General features: G+C 37.8%; 1 protein-coding gene across 1 annotated transcript in view; it reads right to left on the reverse strand.

Annotated features, from left to right (window-relative positions):
* Positions 1–392: 392 nt before the first annotated feature.
* Positions 393–17,200, reverse strand: part of MYO16 (myosin XVI) — a 327,773-nt gene continuing 310,965 nt past the window's right edge. The window contains exon 35 of the mRNA XM_014944223.1: positions 393–5,254. Coding sequence (XP_014799709.1) covers positions 5,021–5,254 — 234 coding nt within the window. The 3' untranslated portion in view covers positions 393–5,020. The remainder of the gene's footprint in view (positions 5,255–17,200) is intronic.

Below are 17,200 nucleotides of genomic sequence, written 5' to 3' on the forward strand. Positions count from 1 at the left end.
AATGAAACCTAAAGGTTATGTTGTATTTTCACTTAGCCACTTTTTTTTCTTTTTTCATCATTAAAGTCTGTTTGAAAATTAACCTAAGGTGACAGGAAAGGACATAAGAAAGGCCTAAGAGGGGATTTTATTCACAAAGCCAAGGTATTTAAGCTTGAAGTAAATACTTCTATGTAATTCAAGATTATTATTTTTGTTTCGTTATAATAATAAATCAAAAATCGTGAGAAAGTCAAATCATGACTTGACAAAATTTTTGCCCAAGACACTTCACAGCAAAATCCATGATTTGGCCAGATTCAGCACATATTCATGTGGTCAGGGAAAGGGCCAAGCCACAGGCGGGAGGATAGACGGTCTTTGCTAATGATCTAATTCTCACAGCCACAGTATAAGCCAGCACTGGGATTTATTTTTTTTTTCTCAAAATGAAAATCCTGAGTATACAGACAACAGCAGAACTGGAAGAAAAGCATTTCCTTATACTTCCTTCTGTTTTGTTCAGATACTGTCAAATAGTTATGCTCAGGTGGTGTTTTCTTTTTAAAAACTATAGATTTAGAACACAAAGCCATGAAATGTTTAATACCATTCTGAAAAACTCACTTGTACAGAGTTTAATTACATTTATTATTTAACAAGCGAATGGCAAAACTTATTTTAGGTTCCTCAGAGCATTTCAGATATTAGCAGGCTTTATAGAGATAAGAATAACAGGATTACTAGGGATGTCAATACTATAGAGCAGAATTAAAAACTACAATGAATATGGCTATTACTATCACTTGAGAACTATGCTACAATCTATTACGCTTTCTTAACAAGTTAATGAAATTCTTTGTCCCACACACAAAGGATCTGCAGTATAATAAAGTTATTAATGAAAATAAGTCAACCTTTTAGAAGGAATAAAAAAGGATCACTGGCAAAAAAGGGAAATGTAATTCACTTATTCAACAACCATACTATTGTTTTGTAAACAATACAAATTTTTAAAAGGCTTATCACTTCATGCTGTACACAGATCTTTTATAAAATATTGGTGCGTGTATTTCTCTGAATGTCTAAATCAGTATTTTAAAACAAGGTTTTGCTTATAATCTGCAATAGGAACATAACTACAGCAACTAAAAAACACCAAGTACTATTTCAGGAGTAACAAGTAAGGTTTACAAGCTTTAAAAATTTCTCATGCCAACAGCTGTTGTTTTTCTTTTATTGTGGTTTAATATGGTTTCAGAATTCCCTTGGCTTAAAGACCAAAATGACTCTTGGTAAAAAGTGTAAAGCATATCTGATTCTTCTTACCTTACACTGAAGGACAGGCTGATTTGTTAGAAGTTTTGTTTGTTTCACATATTAAAAGGCAAGCAATAAGGCACAATGTGGAGGAGTGACTATCTGATGATAACCCCAGCTTCCTGAAATTGCTTTATTGCAAATATAAATATATTTTAGACTGCTCATTGGATATTAAGGGCATTAGCATGCTCATAGAGTTTATCTTTCCCTTTAGAATATTAAATTCATAAGGCTTTTTTTTTTTCCTAAGCTATTTTTTAATGTGCAAGAAAGGACTTCATATACTCAAGAAATACTGTAATTGGCTGGTGCATACTCCACTGGGGAGATTAATTTACAAGCACTGTACAGTTCTGCTAAAACTACTTCTCAACATTTCAAAATGTCAATAGTATATTTTCCCAGTCCTGTAAACACATTTTGATACACAATATAAACTTTAATGGTAGTTTTAAGACACCTCTGGGGGTATGGTTATTTAAGCAATAAGACACAGTAGGGTGTGAATTATGTAATAATAATTCCCTACCAACTGCATTGTTAGGCAGGAGGCCAAAGGCCAAGGGACCAATGAACACACTAGGTGTGAATTATGACATCATAAGTCACACTCTGGAGTGTCTTACTGCCATTAGAGAAATATTTAAAACATGTTTTAACACAAATACTTTATTCCTATAGTACTATATTTTAATGGAATATTCTGAAAAATCTTCCCAAGTAAAAAGTTAGCCACTACATAGCCTGGAATTAATAACAAAATTGAAGGAAAAAAAAAAAAAAAAGGTCTTACATCTTCTGATATTTAGTCTGTTGTATTCCACTGTGGTAAAAGGCTTTAAGGAAGAGCCCAAAAAATATATGTCTTACCCAAGTTTGTAAAAAATAGAACAAAGGCCTTCTGCACAGCAGGGAATAATCTGCTTTGCTCATTGCCTGGAGAATCAGATTGCCTGAATCAGGTTTGTACTGGCTTCTCCTCTGTAACTGTGTTGATGAAACTGCTAGAAAATTTACATACCTTTTTTCCACATTTGGTTCATGCTGCCATATTTGGGCACAATACAGACTTTGAAAGAGTAGCAGGAAGGTTCTTTAGACCCCACTTTAGACCCTGCAGCTGAGGCTGATCATGGCTCTAGCACAACTTTTAGCGAGGACTGCAAATAGCATAACGTGCAGTTATACCGCTTGCCATTTTAAACTGAATTTTAAACTCAGCTTGACAAATGTATTCTCTCCCCTCTGGGTACTCCCACATTACAAGTGCAGCAATGACAACGGCATCGTCTGGAGATACATAAGCTCACCTTACAAACAGCAAGCTGACTGGTAGCAGGCTCGCTGCCGCAGCAAGGATCTTGGCAGGATCCAAACTGGCTTCTCAGTCTGTTTTTACAGCTTGCCCTGAACCTCCAGGCTGCGGCGGATTGATTGCTACCAGTCGCCAAGCCAGCTAGTGGGCGTTGGAGTTAACAACGAGATAGAGCTTGAGGAGAGTGCTATTTGCCAGGCTGGTTTGAGGAGCGATAAGCCTGAGGGCATGTCGGCACGTCTCAGTGCAGCGGGGTGTTGGGGATGGCTAAGCCAGCTGGGTAGATGTTCTTATGGCTATGTATAGCCATGCTGGGCCATGCAGGATAACAACTTGCATCCTGGAAGCAATGTAGTTGCAAGGGCAGGTTAATTAGCTCTCTCGCATCCAGCTCTGGAGCCATTTCATTTTGCTCTCACGCAGGGATCTCTGTGTGTCCCTGGTTATCTGAGCAAAAAGGCAGAAACCTCAGTTCTTCCAGGCAAAGCCTTGTTCTGACATAATCATTTAGCAGGTGAGTGTTTCTGTGCAGCCTTACAGTGGTCATCTGCCCCTCCTGGGTAAAGACATGATCTACGGCCATTTGCATCAGCTGAAGGTAAGATTCACAACCAAGAGTCCCTGCTTCTCCGTGAAATAGAAATGGGTGGCCTCACAGAGAGGACTTCTGTGAAGCTAACAGTGGTAATAAGGTAAAATTCTGAGCTAACCTGGTCTCTCCCCTTCCTTGTCCACTCAAAATGTCTATTTGAATCTCCAGCAAGAGAAGGTGCTTAATTCTGCCTACAGCTTGATAATATTCATGGGAACAATTTGAGTTTTGCTGTAATAACAGCAAACAAGCATGCGATTGCTCTGTCGTTCAGCCTGCTTGAAGCTTCTGTCAAACGTGATGGAAAAACCTGCACCTCTAAGCAGGTTGTTTTCCTTTCCCAGCAACTTCCAAGCAAGGGTGAGCTCACTTTTTAAAACCTAGCTTACATTTGAGAATGTTAGTTTTACATCCACTTGCAAAATTACAAGCACTTTTCCCTGGATTCCAACAGGAATGGGGCAAACAGCCAAAAAGAGTGTTTCACGCTGGCTCTACATACTCTGAGAACTTAAAATAAGCGGCCCCTGACAAAATACCTGTGTGTATATATAAATTACACCTTTAATGGCAAAGAAGTATTTCAAAGACTGCTGAGCAGTAGCTAACAAGTTTCTAGCAGCACGTTTTTCATAAATTAACATTACTGCTCAGAACTCATGTTCACCAACTCAAATGCTCCAATTTCTGAAACCATTTCATTACATGAAATTTGAGGTATAAATGCATCACTGTACCACCATAAGTACATAATCCTTTGGTATACCCATCTCCATAAAGCCTTCTGCCTTTAACAGTAAATCACAGCCCTATTTTCATACCTCATTACCATTATGTATCTTTCCACTGACACCTGACCTTATGCATAATCAGGTATGAATTTCAAACCATACTTATAATCTAAATGAGTGCCTCATTATTTTACATAACCCAGAATGAAGTAAGATTTGAGATGTAACTGCAGAATTCACAGCTCACACATTCAGAAACAGAGGTCCACCAAAAAGAAGCCATGCTCTCTAATTCACGACTGTGAACAGCATCAAATCACACCTGCATATAGGAGCTTTGCAAGAATTTCAGGATTGGATTTTAGAAAGGATATTGCCAGTTCTGAAAAAACAACACAGTGTTGGAACTGTTTGGTATGTTGTTAAAGATAAACTATGAAAGAAAAATGAGAGTACTGAATTTATTACCTGTATTTTGAAGAAAGAACGACAGCACCAATTGCATAAAGTTATAAAACACCAGTAATAAACATGTAAATAATCTTCAGGTTTGCAACGCCAATAGAACACAGACATCTACAAAGAAATATATATATGTATACATGGAATATAATAAAACCATTCATTAGGGAACAAGAAACATCATATTTTTGTACTATATAAAACAGCTGTACAGTGTGCACACAGACTTCCTTGATCTCTCTAAAATGCCTGTCAGTCACTTCTCCCCAACATCATTTGCTTAACATAGTTTCTTCATTGTCCATGGGAGAACTCTAAGTGACTGTTTTGTACTTTTACACTCAGTACTTATAGTGCAGTTTGTCTCCATCTATATACACGCATACATATATATACTCACAGATGCACACATATATGTGTGTATATATATGAAAAGAACAAACACACGTCCACGCACACACAACAGATCTAAATAGCTCCTCCATCCTGTGCTCTTGAATTGAGTGCTTATAAAAAAATCCCTGCATGCTTTGCGAAGGGAAGAAAACTTGTTGATTGTGCAGATTGAATTCATCAGATGGTTTCGTTCCTAACAGTCTGCAAACACACGCATCTGAATCACATGGTGGTATCCCATATGCCAGAAGAGAGTCTGTTGCAGGAGGTATCTTCTACCTTCTTCAGCAGCGTTGGCTTTTTACAAGGGGGTGGAGGTGGGGCTGAGATTCTTTGCTCAGTGTTGTGCAAGATTTGTGGCCAGTCTTCTCTCTCTTCACACAGCTTTCTCCTCCAATCTAGAAGCTCTTGCAGAGCCACACTCTCATTCTCTGAAAGTCTAAGCTGATGAATAACCTGGGAGTGAGAAGGAAATAATAATAATTAAAAAGGTGGATAAAGTTAATTCTCCTAGCAGTGTAAAACTGCAACATCCGTGTTGAACTTCACACAGGATTGATCCTCTGCCTCTTTTGTCATGGACGTAAACCTGTGGGCAGGGCAGATTCAGGTCCTGCATTCGTATCTCCTTTGTAAAGAGCTCAGCGAGACGTATAATGTTGTATAAACAATAATGACTTTCAGCAAAATAGCCTTCCCTTGAACTCATGAGAGGTGTTTTATTGCCAAGCCCTGTGTGAGGAGGCAACCACCTTCTGCTCTCCACCCCGTATTTGCAAAGGGCACCACAGAGCATTATAAGCTTATCCACACATTCTAGTAGGATGATGAACGGAAATCCTGAGACTCCTACAGTGTGCCCTGGCTTAGCCATGTTAGATGGTGAGTGGCTGTGAGTGCTCTCACTCTAATGTTTACAATTAAAGAAATAAATAGAGGCATGTGGGTAAGCCCTCAAGTTCTATACTTCTGCTGAGGGAAAGCTGCTCTCATTTGTACCATGGCTGAAAGAAAACAGATCAAACCATCCTGTTAATAATTTGAATTTGAAGCAATCTTGTCTACCAAAAGGGTTTAAAACTTCATGCTTAACTTTCTGGTCCCACTCCCTATTTATCATTCTTTACACTGAAAATAAAGAAAATTAATTATTTGGAATTTTCTTATTTCAAACTCATGTCTGTAAGTCATGGAACTGAAGCTGTATGAAGCAGGTGCTAAAACTGAAACAAGTGGAAAAAAACTCCTCTATGTCAGCAAAGGGTACATGAACACAATCTTCTGAAGCACACAAAGCAGACTGCTTACGCTGGTGAGTAGTCCATATTTCTAACAGCCTGGTATTAAAATTGTTGTCATATAATACTGTTCTACGCATAAAATACTTCTTTACACAGAGCAAATAGCAGCTGCAGGAGTAGCAAGGTTTTGCCCCTAAACGTAAATACCCAAATAGCCAAATAACCAAGAAACTATAACCTGTTTTGCTGCATAGCGTTAGTAATACTACTTGTCACAGAGAGCAGTTAGAACCAGGGGCTGGCTCTTGTCTTCCTCCAGAGAATACATTAACAACTTAAAATGTACTTTCAGTTGGCCTGAAACTATTTATAAGTTCATTTTGAAGTAGCCAAACAGTTCTGTACTAGATTTATAATACATCTAGAAGAAACTGTTCCATCCCATTCAACTTTTCTGTTCCAATGATTACTTACTTTGTTCAAGTCAGTTTGAAGCCTTCATGACAGCACAAGTCCATGAAGCTATGAAGTCCATCTCACTGTCCATTATGACCTACTTAGCACCTATGCAGTACAGCAGCACCTACAACAGGTACTGAGAGCTGTTTGCTTGGGGGCATTCTGTAGCAGAAGGGGCTTATTTAGGGAATATGAACCAAACCCACCATAACAGCTAATGGCCCATGGCCCCTACCCTGCTATCTTCCTTCTTAAGGACCCCAGAGAGGCATCTATAAGAGGAACCTATGACAGGACTAAAATACCTATATTTCATCACACACAATGGGCTCACATGAGAAGTATGGCTATTCTTATCAAGGTTGCATTTATACTCCCTGTCATAATAAGCAATGGCTGCATGTGAGTTACCATGATTAAAGAATTGATGTTTAGTGCCCTTAAATACTCATGAAACACTATGCATGTGGTCGGTTCCAGTTGCAAGGTGGGTTGAGTGACATGAAAAGCAGTTTTGTCACTGATGGGCAATGAGGTTCCTGGGGTAGAAGGCTTTGATATTGCCTGTGGCTCCTGCTGTTCCTTCTTGGAGTAGCAGGCACCTCTGGGTTCAGAGGCTTAAACAGGCTTTACACTGCTGCTTCAGTGCAAATCAGGACTTTTAAACGTGCTGTCAGAGAAGGAATGAGCCCTCACATGGAAGTGCCTGAAGATCCACGGGGAATCTGCTTCATTTCTGGTTGGTTGATCTTTGGAAAGAAATGCATTAACCTATGTAATGACTTAATAAAAGGTATTATAATTTCAAGTACAGGTGTAAAGTCTGCATTTTTAAATGGAAAGTGTTTGAAAGACTTCATTAAAGTATATTTCGGTGCCGTCTAGATTGCATACCACTATGAAATCAAAAACCTCTTTGCTTTTATGTTTACACAAAACGGAACAGAGCATCTCAGTGACTCAAAAGCTAATGAAATGTTCCACAGATATTGTTAGAGGAATATCAGTGACTTCTTGTGTACCTTTGTTTTTTCTTTTTTTTTTTTTTTCTTTCAGTGGGCATAGCAAAGATCAGAAGACAAATGAAAAGTTTGTAATTGGAAACAATTTATTAAGAAACACAGGTGACGTAGTTTTATTCTACAGAATAGAGGTATAGTTTGGGAGGCACTGCGGCTTACTGTGGCCAATTTCTATATATCTGTAGTTATGGGCATAACCCAGTTTAGAAAACAGGTAGTCTGGAATCCAGTCTTCCTAATTTAGACACCATATTTGTATCTAAGTTTTAGGCATTTTATGAACCTATAATAGGCATGCTTCTCAGTGAGGTGGTGGAACATGCCAAAAGCAATCTGTGTTAGGCTGTCATTGCAAGAGTTTCATATGAGTTTCAGAGATAAAGAAAGAAAGATAAGCCTGAACACTGGTAGATAGGTATAGTTGTAAGAAAACAGATATTTTGAGATTTTGTGTTCTTGGATGTGCTCAGGTGACAAAAGTTTGACTCTAATGAAGTACTGAGGACTTTTCAGTTTTGAAAGATTTGAATCAAGTATTTGAATAGAGACAGCGCCACTGCTATTCTAAGAAACATAAAGGCACACAGGTGCAGGGTGAAAAGCGAGTACAATTTGCCTGGGCAAGGCCATTGACAAATGCATCCTATTTATAGCTTATAGGCACTGAAAAGGCTTTATTATCCAGACCCTGCTTATGCAAGCTGTAAATTAATGTTGGGTCAGCAGTTTCACGATAGAGCTCATTTTCCAGTGTAGAGTGGACAAATGTTAGTCCAGTCCACAAATAAGTATATACCTTTTATTGCATTTTTTAAACAAGGATAAAAAAATATCTCAAATCGTTGCTCATTATGATATTGATCTGGTAAGTATGCTAGAAAGAGTTTATATTTCAACCTGGATGAAGGAAACATGAGGGTAATGCAGTGGAAATGAAATGGAGGAAAAGACACAAGAAATGGCAGAGTTTTAAATGAATCAATTAATTTAACTAGTCCTGTTTGAATAACAAGATATCTTTTCTCTTTTCCATTCATGATTAGACCTGTGACAAGCTAAAGAATTATTATACATATTCATTATAGAAAAGATTTGTGAATAATTTTACATGAAGCACAATGTAAAACAGCAAGCTCTGTTTCTTCATTATTATTCTATATCCCGAACAGATATTTTGTGAAGGGTGAATGAGGTGTGTAGGAAGTGATTACTTTAAGACTACTGATCTGTCAATGAACACTGAACAAGCAACTTCAACTGTTAATGGGTAGAGATGGTACCCAACTTTAGCCCACGATTTTCTCTACTCCAAGTCAATGGTAAATCAGACATAGGCACCATAGCATTTGAGATAGACACACAAAAACATTTAGTATTTGAGTACTTAGCATTTCAGAGCCCTGCCATCTGATGGAAACAGCATCCCTGTGTTTGGTATCCAGAATCCGTACTGAGCAAACAAGAAAAGCTGACTTGTCAGACAGTGACGCCCAAGAGAAGACCACGTGGATTTACCAAAGCTATTAATTGGAAACTGCAATGGACTGAAGCAGTTAAACAAGATCCATATTTTCCACTGCAAAATATGGCAAGATGAACAAAATAAATTTGCAATGAGCAGCCCAGGGAAGAGATCCCAGGGTGCATTCCTCCCACCTTACAGCCCAAACTATCAGACTGCAGTGCTCTCCTCCTGGCACTGGGGATTTTGGTTGGTGACAGAGCACCAATGGCTTGGTTCCATCAGGACATACACAGAAGGGCTTTCACCGTTACCTAGTGGTTAGAGCATACTGGGAAATCAGAAGATGTGGGTTTGATTTCTCTCAGGTTAGAGAAGAGATATAGATCCCACACTTTACGGCCTAAAGCAGACATAATGGATTTAAACTTTTTCTTAGAATCAAGATGAATTGTTTAAGATAAGTCAATAAATTATTTTCATTATAGTCTTATTTCTTAAGACAGTTAAAAAATTTGTCAGTTTTTAAGTATGGAAAGTCAAAGGTTTCACATTTTTAAATCATTTGTGACAAAACGTATTGCAAATAAAAAGATTAACAGGGCCATTTAAAATTAACTTTAATTTGAGTTATTTAGAGATCTAGAATATCAAGAAATTCTGCATTAAAAGATCAAATACTATTATTACTTTACAGAGGATATTTTATAACATTGAGAAGTAACAAAGCGCTTATACTGTCTATGTGTGTCAAATGCAACATAAACTTAATCATCAAGCTATGGCTAAAGGACTCATTAAACTGTCTGCCAAAAAGAGATTTATTAATTTGCATCAGTAGATTCTTTTGAAAGTTTCACCTCATTTTGCTCTCTCCCTGAATAAATGTAGGATTCAATTTTTCAAAAATGTGTATTATGCTCTAGTCATTTTTTTGGTAATCTGTGATTGCACTGATTTTTCAACTACTATTCACCAGAAAATCAACAGAAGTATTAATTACATTCTTAGATGTTAAAACATATAAATAATTTTCTTTGCACAAAATGTAGCTCTGCATGTTTTATGAAAGTTCTGTTTTTAGTTGCTTCTGCAAGTTTCAGTAAAATTCCTGAATATAGACATAAAGGCACAACAGACAACAGATTTTTAAATCACAACATAATTTAAGGACATGTATAACGTGTAAACCTGTGTTGCTGAGACATTTGCATGAGGTAGCTAGTCCATATTTTCTCTCCAGAGAAATACTGTCAATTATTTTCTTTAATAGATTTGTCAATGTTGCTACTTTAAAGTAACTGTCAGTAGATGCTCACAATTAATTATTACAGCATTATTACGTTTCTCTTCCATTAGTGTTTTAAATTGCTAATAAAATTGAGGTCCCATCATAGAATCCATGGGGAGACTGAGTCTAGAACAGCAGTGATTTTACCTTTCTAAAATTTGATCAGGACCTAAAGTGAATTATGCAATAAATGTAAAATGTTGATAATAAATTATCATAATTATCTTAGAAATGGAACTGCCTAGACAAACCCCATTATTTTAATCTTTTCTGATTTGTAGGCTGCCTAAAAGTGTAAGCAGAACAAATTTCAGCCTATAGGTTACTCACAGTTATCTTTATTAGAGACCTAAAAAGCAGCTCAGAAACCCCACTGGGTCTCTTACAGATCATCAGTTTTAAAGACAGAAGTGATCAGGATGTTCTCACCTCTCATTTTAAAAATAAAGATGCAACTTTAATCAGTAATTCTGGAAATGGTTCTTACTGTATGTAATTATTACCAAGACCAACACATTTTGATTCAACCTGTGACAGGCAAGCATCTCTCACAAAAATATTTCTATCTCATTTTAATGGCTTCAACTTTCTGTGTTTTATTTTTGCATCTGATAAGGTCCTACACTGATGATTTTCAGACATTCATGTCACATCTTTTTTCCAAACTACAGGACAGGCACACTGCAACCTCTCAAAAACTCCTTACCCTTCAGATAAACAGATATGTTTACTAATAATAGGTATGTTTGGTTTTTTTCTGTGTTACAACAAACATTAATCCAGACAGAATTGCTTTTCCTCCAATTCTTGAATCAAGCAAAAAAACCAACCTGTCAGCCTACATGTTATTTACCAATACAATACTCATTTAAAGATACAAGGGGAAAGCACACAGTAAACCAGGGGTGTGTTAAGAAACCTAGGCATTCAACATAAATCAAATCAATATGTAAATTTGTGTTTTATTGGGAAACCTGCATTGGCCACGTAAGACCCCAGCAGGGAGTAGAGAGCAGCTATGATAAATGAGCTTACACGCTTCTAAATTCCAATTAAAAATCTTCAAACACAAATGCACCACTGGGATCCAGGCTGATTCATGTGATTGTCTTGTGAATGTTGGGACATGCATTTTTTTGCAAATGCAGTCCCACTGGACATAATAACTTGATATGTGATGCACAACAATAAAGTGATTTTAGTTAATCATTCTTTTACATTGCTGATGATTTTTCTTTGTGTTGGAGCGACTTTACAATCTCCAAAAATAAAACTCTCCAAATGGATGGCAAATGGGTTTATTGGAAAGGAGAAAATGGCAAAGACGACAGGTGCTCTGTCTGGTACAAATCTGGAATTGCTCTGGAGGAGGTACGCCAGCTTAAATAGAGTTAGACATGAGATCCATAATTGATATATATACTGCATTTGCTTTGTTCTAAACAAGAAAATATATTTTCTCAGTTAAAATTTCTTATCACATCAAAAGAATAAACTACCTTTAGAACAGGTGTTATATAGACAACATACCAAAGGAGTTATAACTTCGCTGATATTTAAAAATTGGGGGTAATCTTAAAAGCAACTTTGTATTTAAAATAAAACTAAAAAGGGACTACATTTCTAAACAAAACTGAATCACCACAAGAGTCAGTAAGAAATGTTTTCTCTTCTCACAAGCATTTTTCAGTTATCTGGACTTTCTGAGGGGCAGAATTAATTTTCTTCCAAACATCAGAGGTGGGGTGATGCTGGAAATAGGATATTCTGGTGTCAGACACACAGGCACAGGCATCTTTGATTGCCCAGTCCAGCCCTCTGCTATCACACGGCATTTGGAAAACCCACAAGCTTCATCCTAAAAAAATTAATTCCCCTGTTTGCCTTGGTTTGGCTTTCTGAAAGAATTTTCCAGAAAAATCCATGAAGGAAGAGCTCACTAAAGATTACTAGCTACAAAATGAACTCTGCCTCCAGACCACTGGAACCTGAGAGCTCACACCAGCAAAAGAGGCACCCTGCACCTCTCTGTTTTCTCTAGGCAGCAGCAACTGCTCCTTTCATCAGAAAGTGACTCATGGGCCACACACACATTTGGTGCACCCCAGACAGAAGATTTTAATCTTCTTCATCTGATGGCAATTCTATTTTTGTTGTAAGTTGTCTGATTTGATGTCATACTCTCGGGGTCTTCTGTGGGTTTGCTGGTTTTGTTTGTTTGGACTTTTTTGATGGAGGACGTGTGTTGGTTCTGAATGAATTTTTATTTTTTTTTTGCAGGAATATTTTTTTTTTTGCAAAAGCAGGGTTGGGTCTTCCATACCTTTGTACCTTTCCCTCTGAAGTAGTAACATGCCTGCAACCACAATATTCTCAATTAATTAGGTTAATCATCTTCCATACAGCTTGGAGGTATTTCAGCAATCAAACAAAGATATTACAGCTTTGCAAAATAAAATCAGTACGCTAATCCTGAGAATAGCTGTAGTGCCTAATCTGGCAGAAAGTCCTAGAACAAGGTAGGCAAATTTCAAAAATATATGACAGCCTGTATATCAGGCATGCTGATTTCCTGGGCTGGGAATACAATTGGACAAGCCTATAAATTCAAAACAGAGGTGTATTTTATTTACTTATTTGGATCTTGTGGGTTTCAGTTATTTATTTATTATTATTTGTTTTAGCTGAGTTTCTTTCAGCTCTAGATTTCTGTTATCAGCTACAAAATACCACCTTCCCAGAGTGACTAAAACATCAACAAATATTGAAATATACTGTTTTTTTCTCTAAGGCAATATTTTTCTTTCCACATAAACTGACTACACACTGCTCTTTAAACCTTCAGAGCATCCTTCTAATTCACCTCTGACACTTGAGAAAAAGATTATGTTCAGGACAGCAACTGTGCCTTCCTCAAGATGAATGCTGACAACAAATCATTTCTCGTAGAGGTCTTCAGAACAGCTGACCTAACAATGCTGATACTACTTTGTACAGATTCTAACAAAAAATATCTGAAAAACTGAATCATGTTGCTACTAAATTGATCACTGCTGCTTTGTGGTATTAACGAAGATATTTTACTCGATCAGTCAGAGACTAGGTTTGTCACAATCCTTTCGAAGCAATTACAAAATCAATCATCAACTCATATTTGCTAATGTTGTGTATCATCCTTTCTTGAATAGAAACACTATCCTTATGGTCAAACAACACCAGAGGCAAACACCACTTAATTTATGGCCTGTTAGCAGCCTAAATCTCTGCTGATCTACATGTATGTGGCAGTGTGTGACAGCAAGAGAATGAAGGGCAGAGGGACCAATTTATTCTCTCTTGCACCAGGCACTTATGACTAAATCAGACATGAAGTCACTCTCCACAGGTGCTGTCAGGGGGGTAGTAGACCACACTCTCATTGAACACAAATTTGAAGCAGCCTTTTCAGGTGATCCACTGGCCATTGTGGCAGCCCAAGAGGAATACCAACACACTTTAGCCAAACATGGGAGTTTGGGGAGGGTGTAGGGATGCTCAGAAGCTTTTGTTCCCTTCTCCTCAACAATCACAGCCTTCTATCAGGGGAAAATGCAATGAGGATGAAGCAATGGAGACTAAAAAAGGGGCCTCAAATGTGTAGGGAGATTACTGTGGCATCTACTGGTTCAAAGCGGAGAATCTGTGCTTTCCCTTTTGGAAGTAACAGCAGTCAGACGTAGGACATACTTGCTGAGGAAAGGGGCATCGACCTTCCCAAAAGCCCTTGATACAGAAACATAAGATATTGTACCTACTGATGAATTTATACTATGCATTAACTCATACCACTTAAGCTATAAGGCACATGTTTTTGACTGTAACTCTTCTAAAAATAAAGCCACACCATGTTATAAAACCTGCTTTTGTCTGTATGTGACATTACAAAGAGAATTCTTTGACATTACTGTCAAAACAATAAACAAAACACAATTCAGAGGGATATACTGATTCAGATCAATTTTAAATATATAACATTCTATGCCCTCTCTTGGATGTTATGTGTTTACAAAGGCATTAGTGATTTTTTTTATTACACCACACTTGTTTGATTGGCACGTTTTGCTTCAAAGATGATCAAAGATTACTTCCAGCTAATAGGCAAACATGACAGACATTAATAACGAATGTTAGAGCCCAGTGTTTAGAACTGTGACAATGGGCAGGGGGTAGCAACACATTGCATTCTTGACTATTCATTTTTTTAAACTTTTGAACAGTCAACAAAAGAAGTGATTGGCAACAAATATTAAATCAAGTAGGAACAAAGAAGGCCCTTGAAACTATAATGAATATGCAGCTCTTTCTGAGGGAAGAGACTGCTGAAAGCAATGAGATTTCATGAAATAAAAGCTATGGCTTAAGCTATAATGAAACAATAAATACATTCTTCACGAATATGAAAAGACATTTCCAATTTTTCATTGTCAGATGTTGGCTCCTATATTACTGCAATCTGCCAACCTGCACTACAGGATTTAAACAAAATAGAAAAGATAAGACTGCAGATCTTTTAATATAACAGTATGTGAAAAAATAACTGTCGTTTTTTATCTTACCTATTTGAGCATGTGACAGATAAAACATGTTTCAAAAGTGGGTAACCAAAACCTTATGCCAGTGTGGACTATAGAAGGGGACAAATTCCCTGTACTGTACATAAAAAATATGCTGGGAAAGACAAGCAGGGTTATTCCTGCTTTGCCTCAGGCAAAGGCAAACCGGCCCATAGGATTGCTTTTGCTCAAAGATCTTCGTGCACTTGATGGGTGATATGGAAGATGGGGAAGTCCGATGTGTACCTCAAGGGAATTTGATTTTGAGTGAGAATAGCCAATGATTTGAATTGTATGATGTTAATTGCTACATAAGATTGCTATATAATAATCTATGTCATCACTACTATGGTTGCTATATACCATATCAATGGTATTACAGTAACAATTACCCAGACTAATGAAGAATGAATTCTAATGAAAGTGCAGTGGTGATGGAACCAGAACTGGCTTTAGCATGCAACAATCAACCACCACACACCACCTCTCCTGCCCTGAAGCACTGTTATGGCAAATGAAGCCCAAAGTCATGGAATAAATGAACTCAACAGTCATTTTAAAGGGATGGCCCATAGACTAATGGATCTGTGTGTATATATCAAAAGACCTGAAAGGAGCTGGTGATTAACTGGGGTGTAGTGGAAAGTGTGGGACCTGTGCATGATGTAGATAGTGTAGAATAAGGGGTGGGTATTGTCCTGATTTTGGCTGGGATAGAGTTAATTTTCTTCCTAGTAGCTGATATAGTGCTGTGTTTTGGATTCAGGATGAGAATAATGTCCATAATGAACTGATGTTATAGTTGTTGCAGAGTAGAGTTTATACTAAATCAAGGACTTTTCAGTTATACTGCCCTGCCGGTGAGGAGGCTGGGAAGGGACACAGCCAGGACAGCTGACCAAACTGGCCAAAGGGATACTCCATACCATGTGACATCACGCTGAACAATAAAGCTGGAAGGAGTTGGCTGCTGCTCAGGGATGGTCTGGGCAGATGGTGAGCGGAGATGGTCAGTGGATGGTGAGCAACTGCATTGTGTATCACTTGTTTTGTATCTTCTTTTATCATTATTATTACTTTGTCTTCTTTTTCTGTCCTTTTAAGCTGTCTTTATCTCAACTCATAAGTTTTACCTTTTTTTTTCTGATTTTTCCCCATCCCACTGCAAAGGGGAGTGATCAAATGGCTGTGTGGTGTTTAGCTGCCTGCTGGGTTAAACCACAGCAACCAAAATCTCACACCAGGATGCATTCTGTATTATTTTTTGTCTTTCTGGGAGTATTTCCATTGGACTCTGAAGGTATGTCACATCATCTGATTACAAATAAGCCAGCATTGAGCCATTGAAAAGCTAAACTACACAAAGAAGCTTTGCACCTTTTAATGGGAATTTTTCTGTCATTCTGCTCGGATGGTGGAATCTTCAGGAGACTATGGTTGCGAACTAACTTGCATAGAAAGCAACCCTGTAAATGTAGGTGGATTATTATGATTATATTTATTTTATAAAAGATCACATTGATGTGTATATGATAATGAATATCATATGTGGAACATCACATAGCATTTCTACTTATTTACTTCTTAGTCCCTCTCTCTTTTTACTCCACTACCCTGTGCACTGTCCTTGGTTCTTTCTCTCCCATTTTTCTTCTCTTCCTTTTCGTTCTTTTTCCTCACTTCTCTCGGGTTTGATTTTTTTTTTTCTTTTCTTTCTTCTCTGTGGCTCTTCCTTCTTTCCCTTTTGTCCTGGTTTGAGGTAAAATAGAACTAATTTTCTGTTCAGTAATTTTACTTTTTCAGCTGGGCCTCTTCTAACTAACTAAACTCTGAAATTAACAGCATATTGTTCAGAAACTGTTCACTCTCACACTGATAAGACCTGATTATACCAAGGAATGGTATGCAGAGAGGCCCTTGCTTATACTTATTGCTATAACAACCAAGGTCAGGCAAATTTGTTATTTGCCCTGTTGGGGGGTCGGAAGCAGAAAAGCGTAGAGGGGTCACGCCTGTAGGGAGGAATGGACAGGACAGGTGACCCAAAACTGACCAACAGGGTATTCCATCCCATCTGCATCATGCTCAGTATAAAAGCTGGGGCATCAAAGCGTCAACTCTCTTCCTTCAATGGCCGACGTCCAAGGAGGACCCTGTCTGTTCGTCTGCCTTTGATCCCGATCTGAGCGTTCCTGACTCCAGAGCTGGAATCCGGATCCTGTCCATCACCGAGTCTGGCCTGGGACTTTCCTCTGCACCTGCTGGTGACGTGATCATCATCCTGGGAGCTTGATATGGTTTTGTATATACTTTAGACATTTTTTTAAATTTTTTT

The sequence above is a fragment of the Calidris pugnax genome, unplaced genomic scaffold (genome assembly GCF_001431845.1).
Source record: "Calidris pugnax isolate Ruff unplaced genomic scaffold, ASM143184v1 scaffold69, whole genome shotgun sequence".
Lineage (NCBI taxonomy): Eukaryota > Metazoa > Chordata > Aves > Charadriiformes > Scolopacidae > Calidris > Calidris pugnax.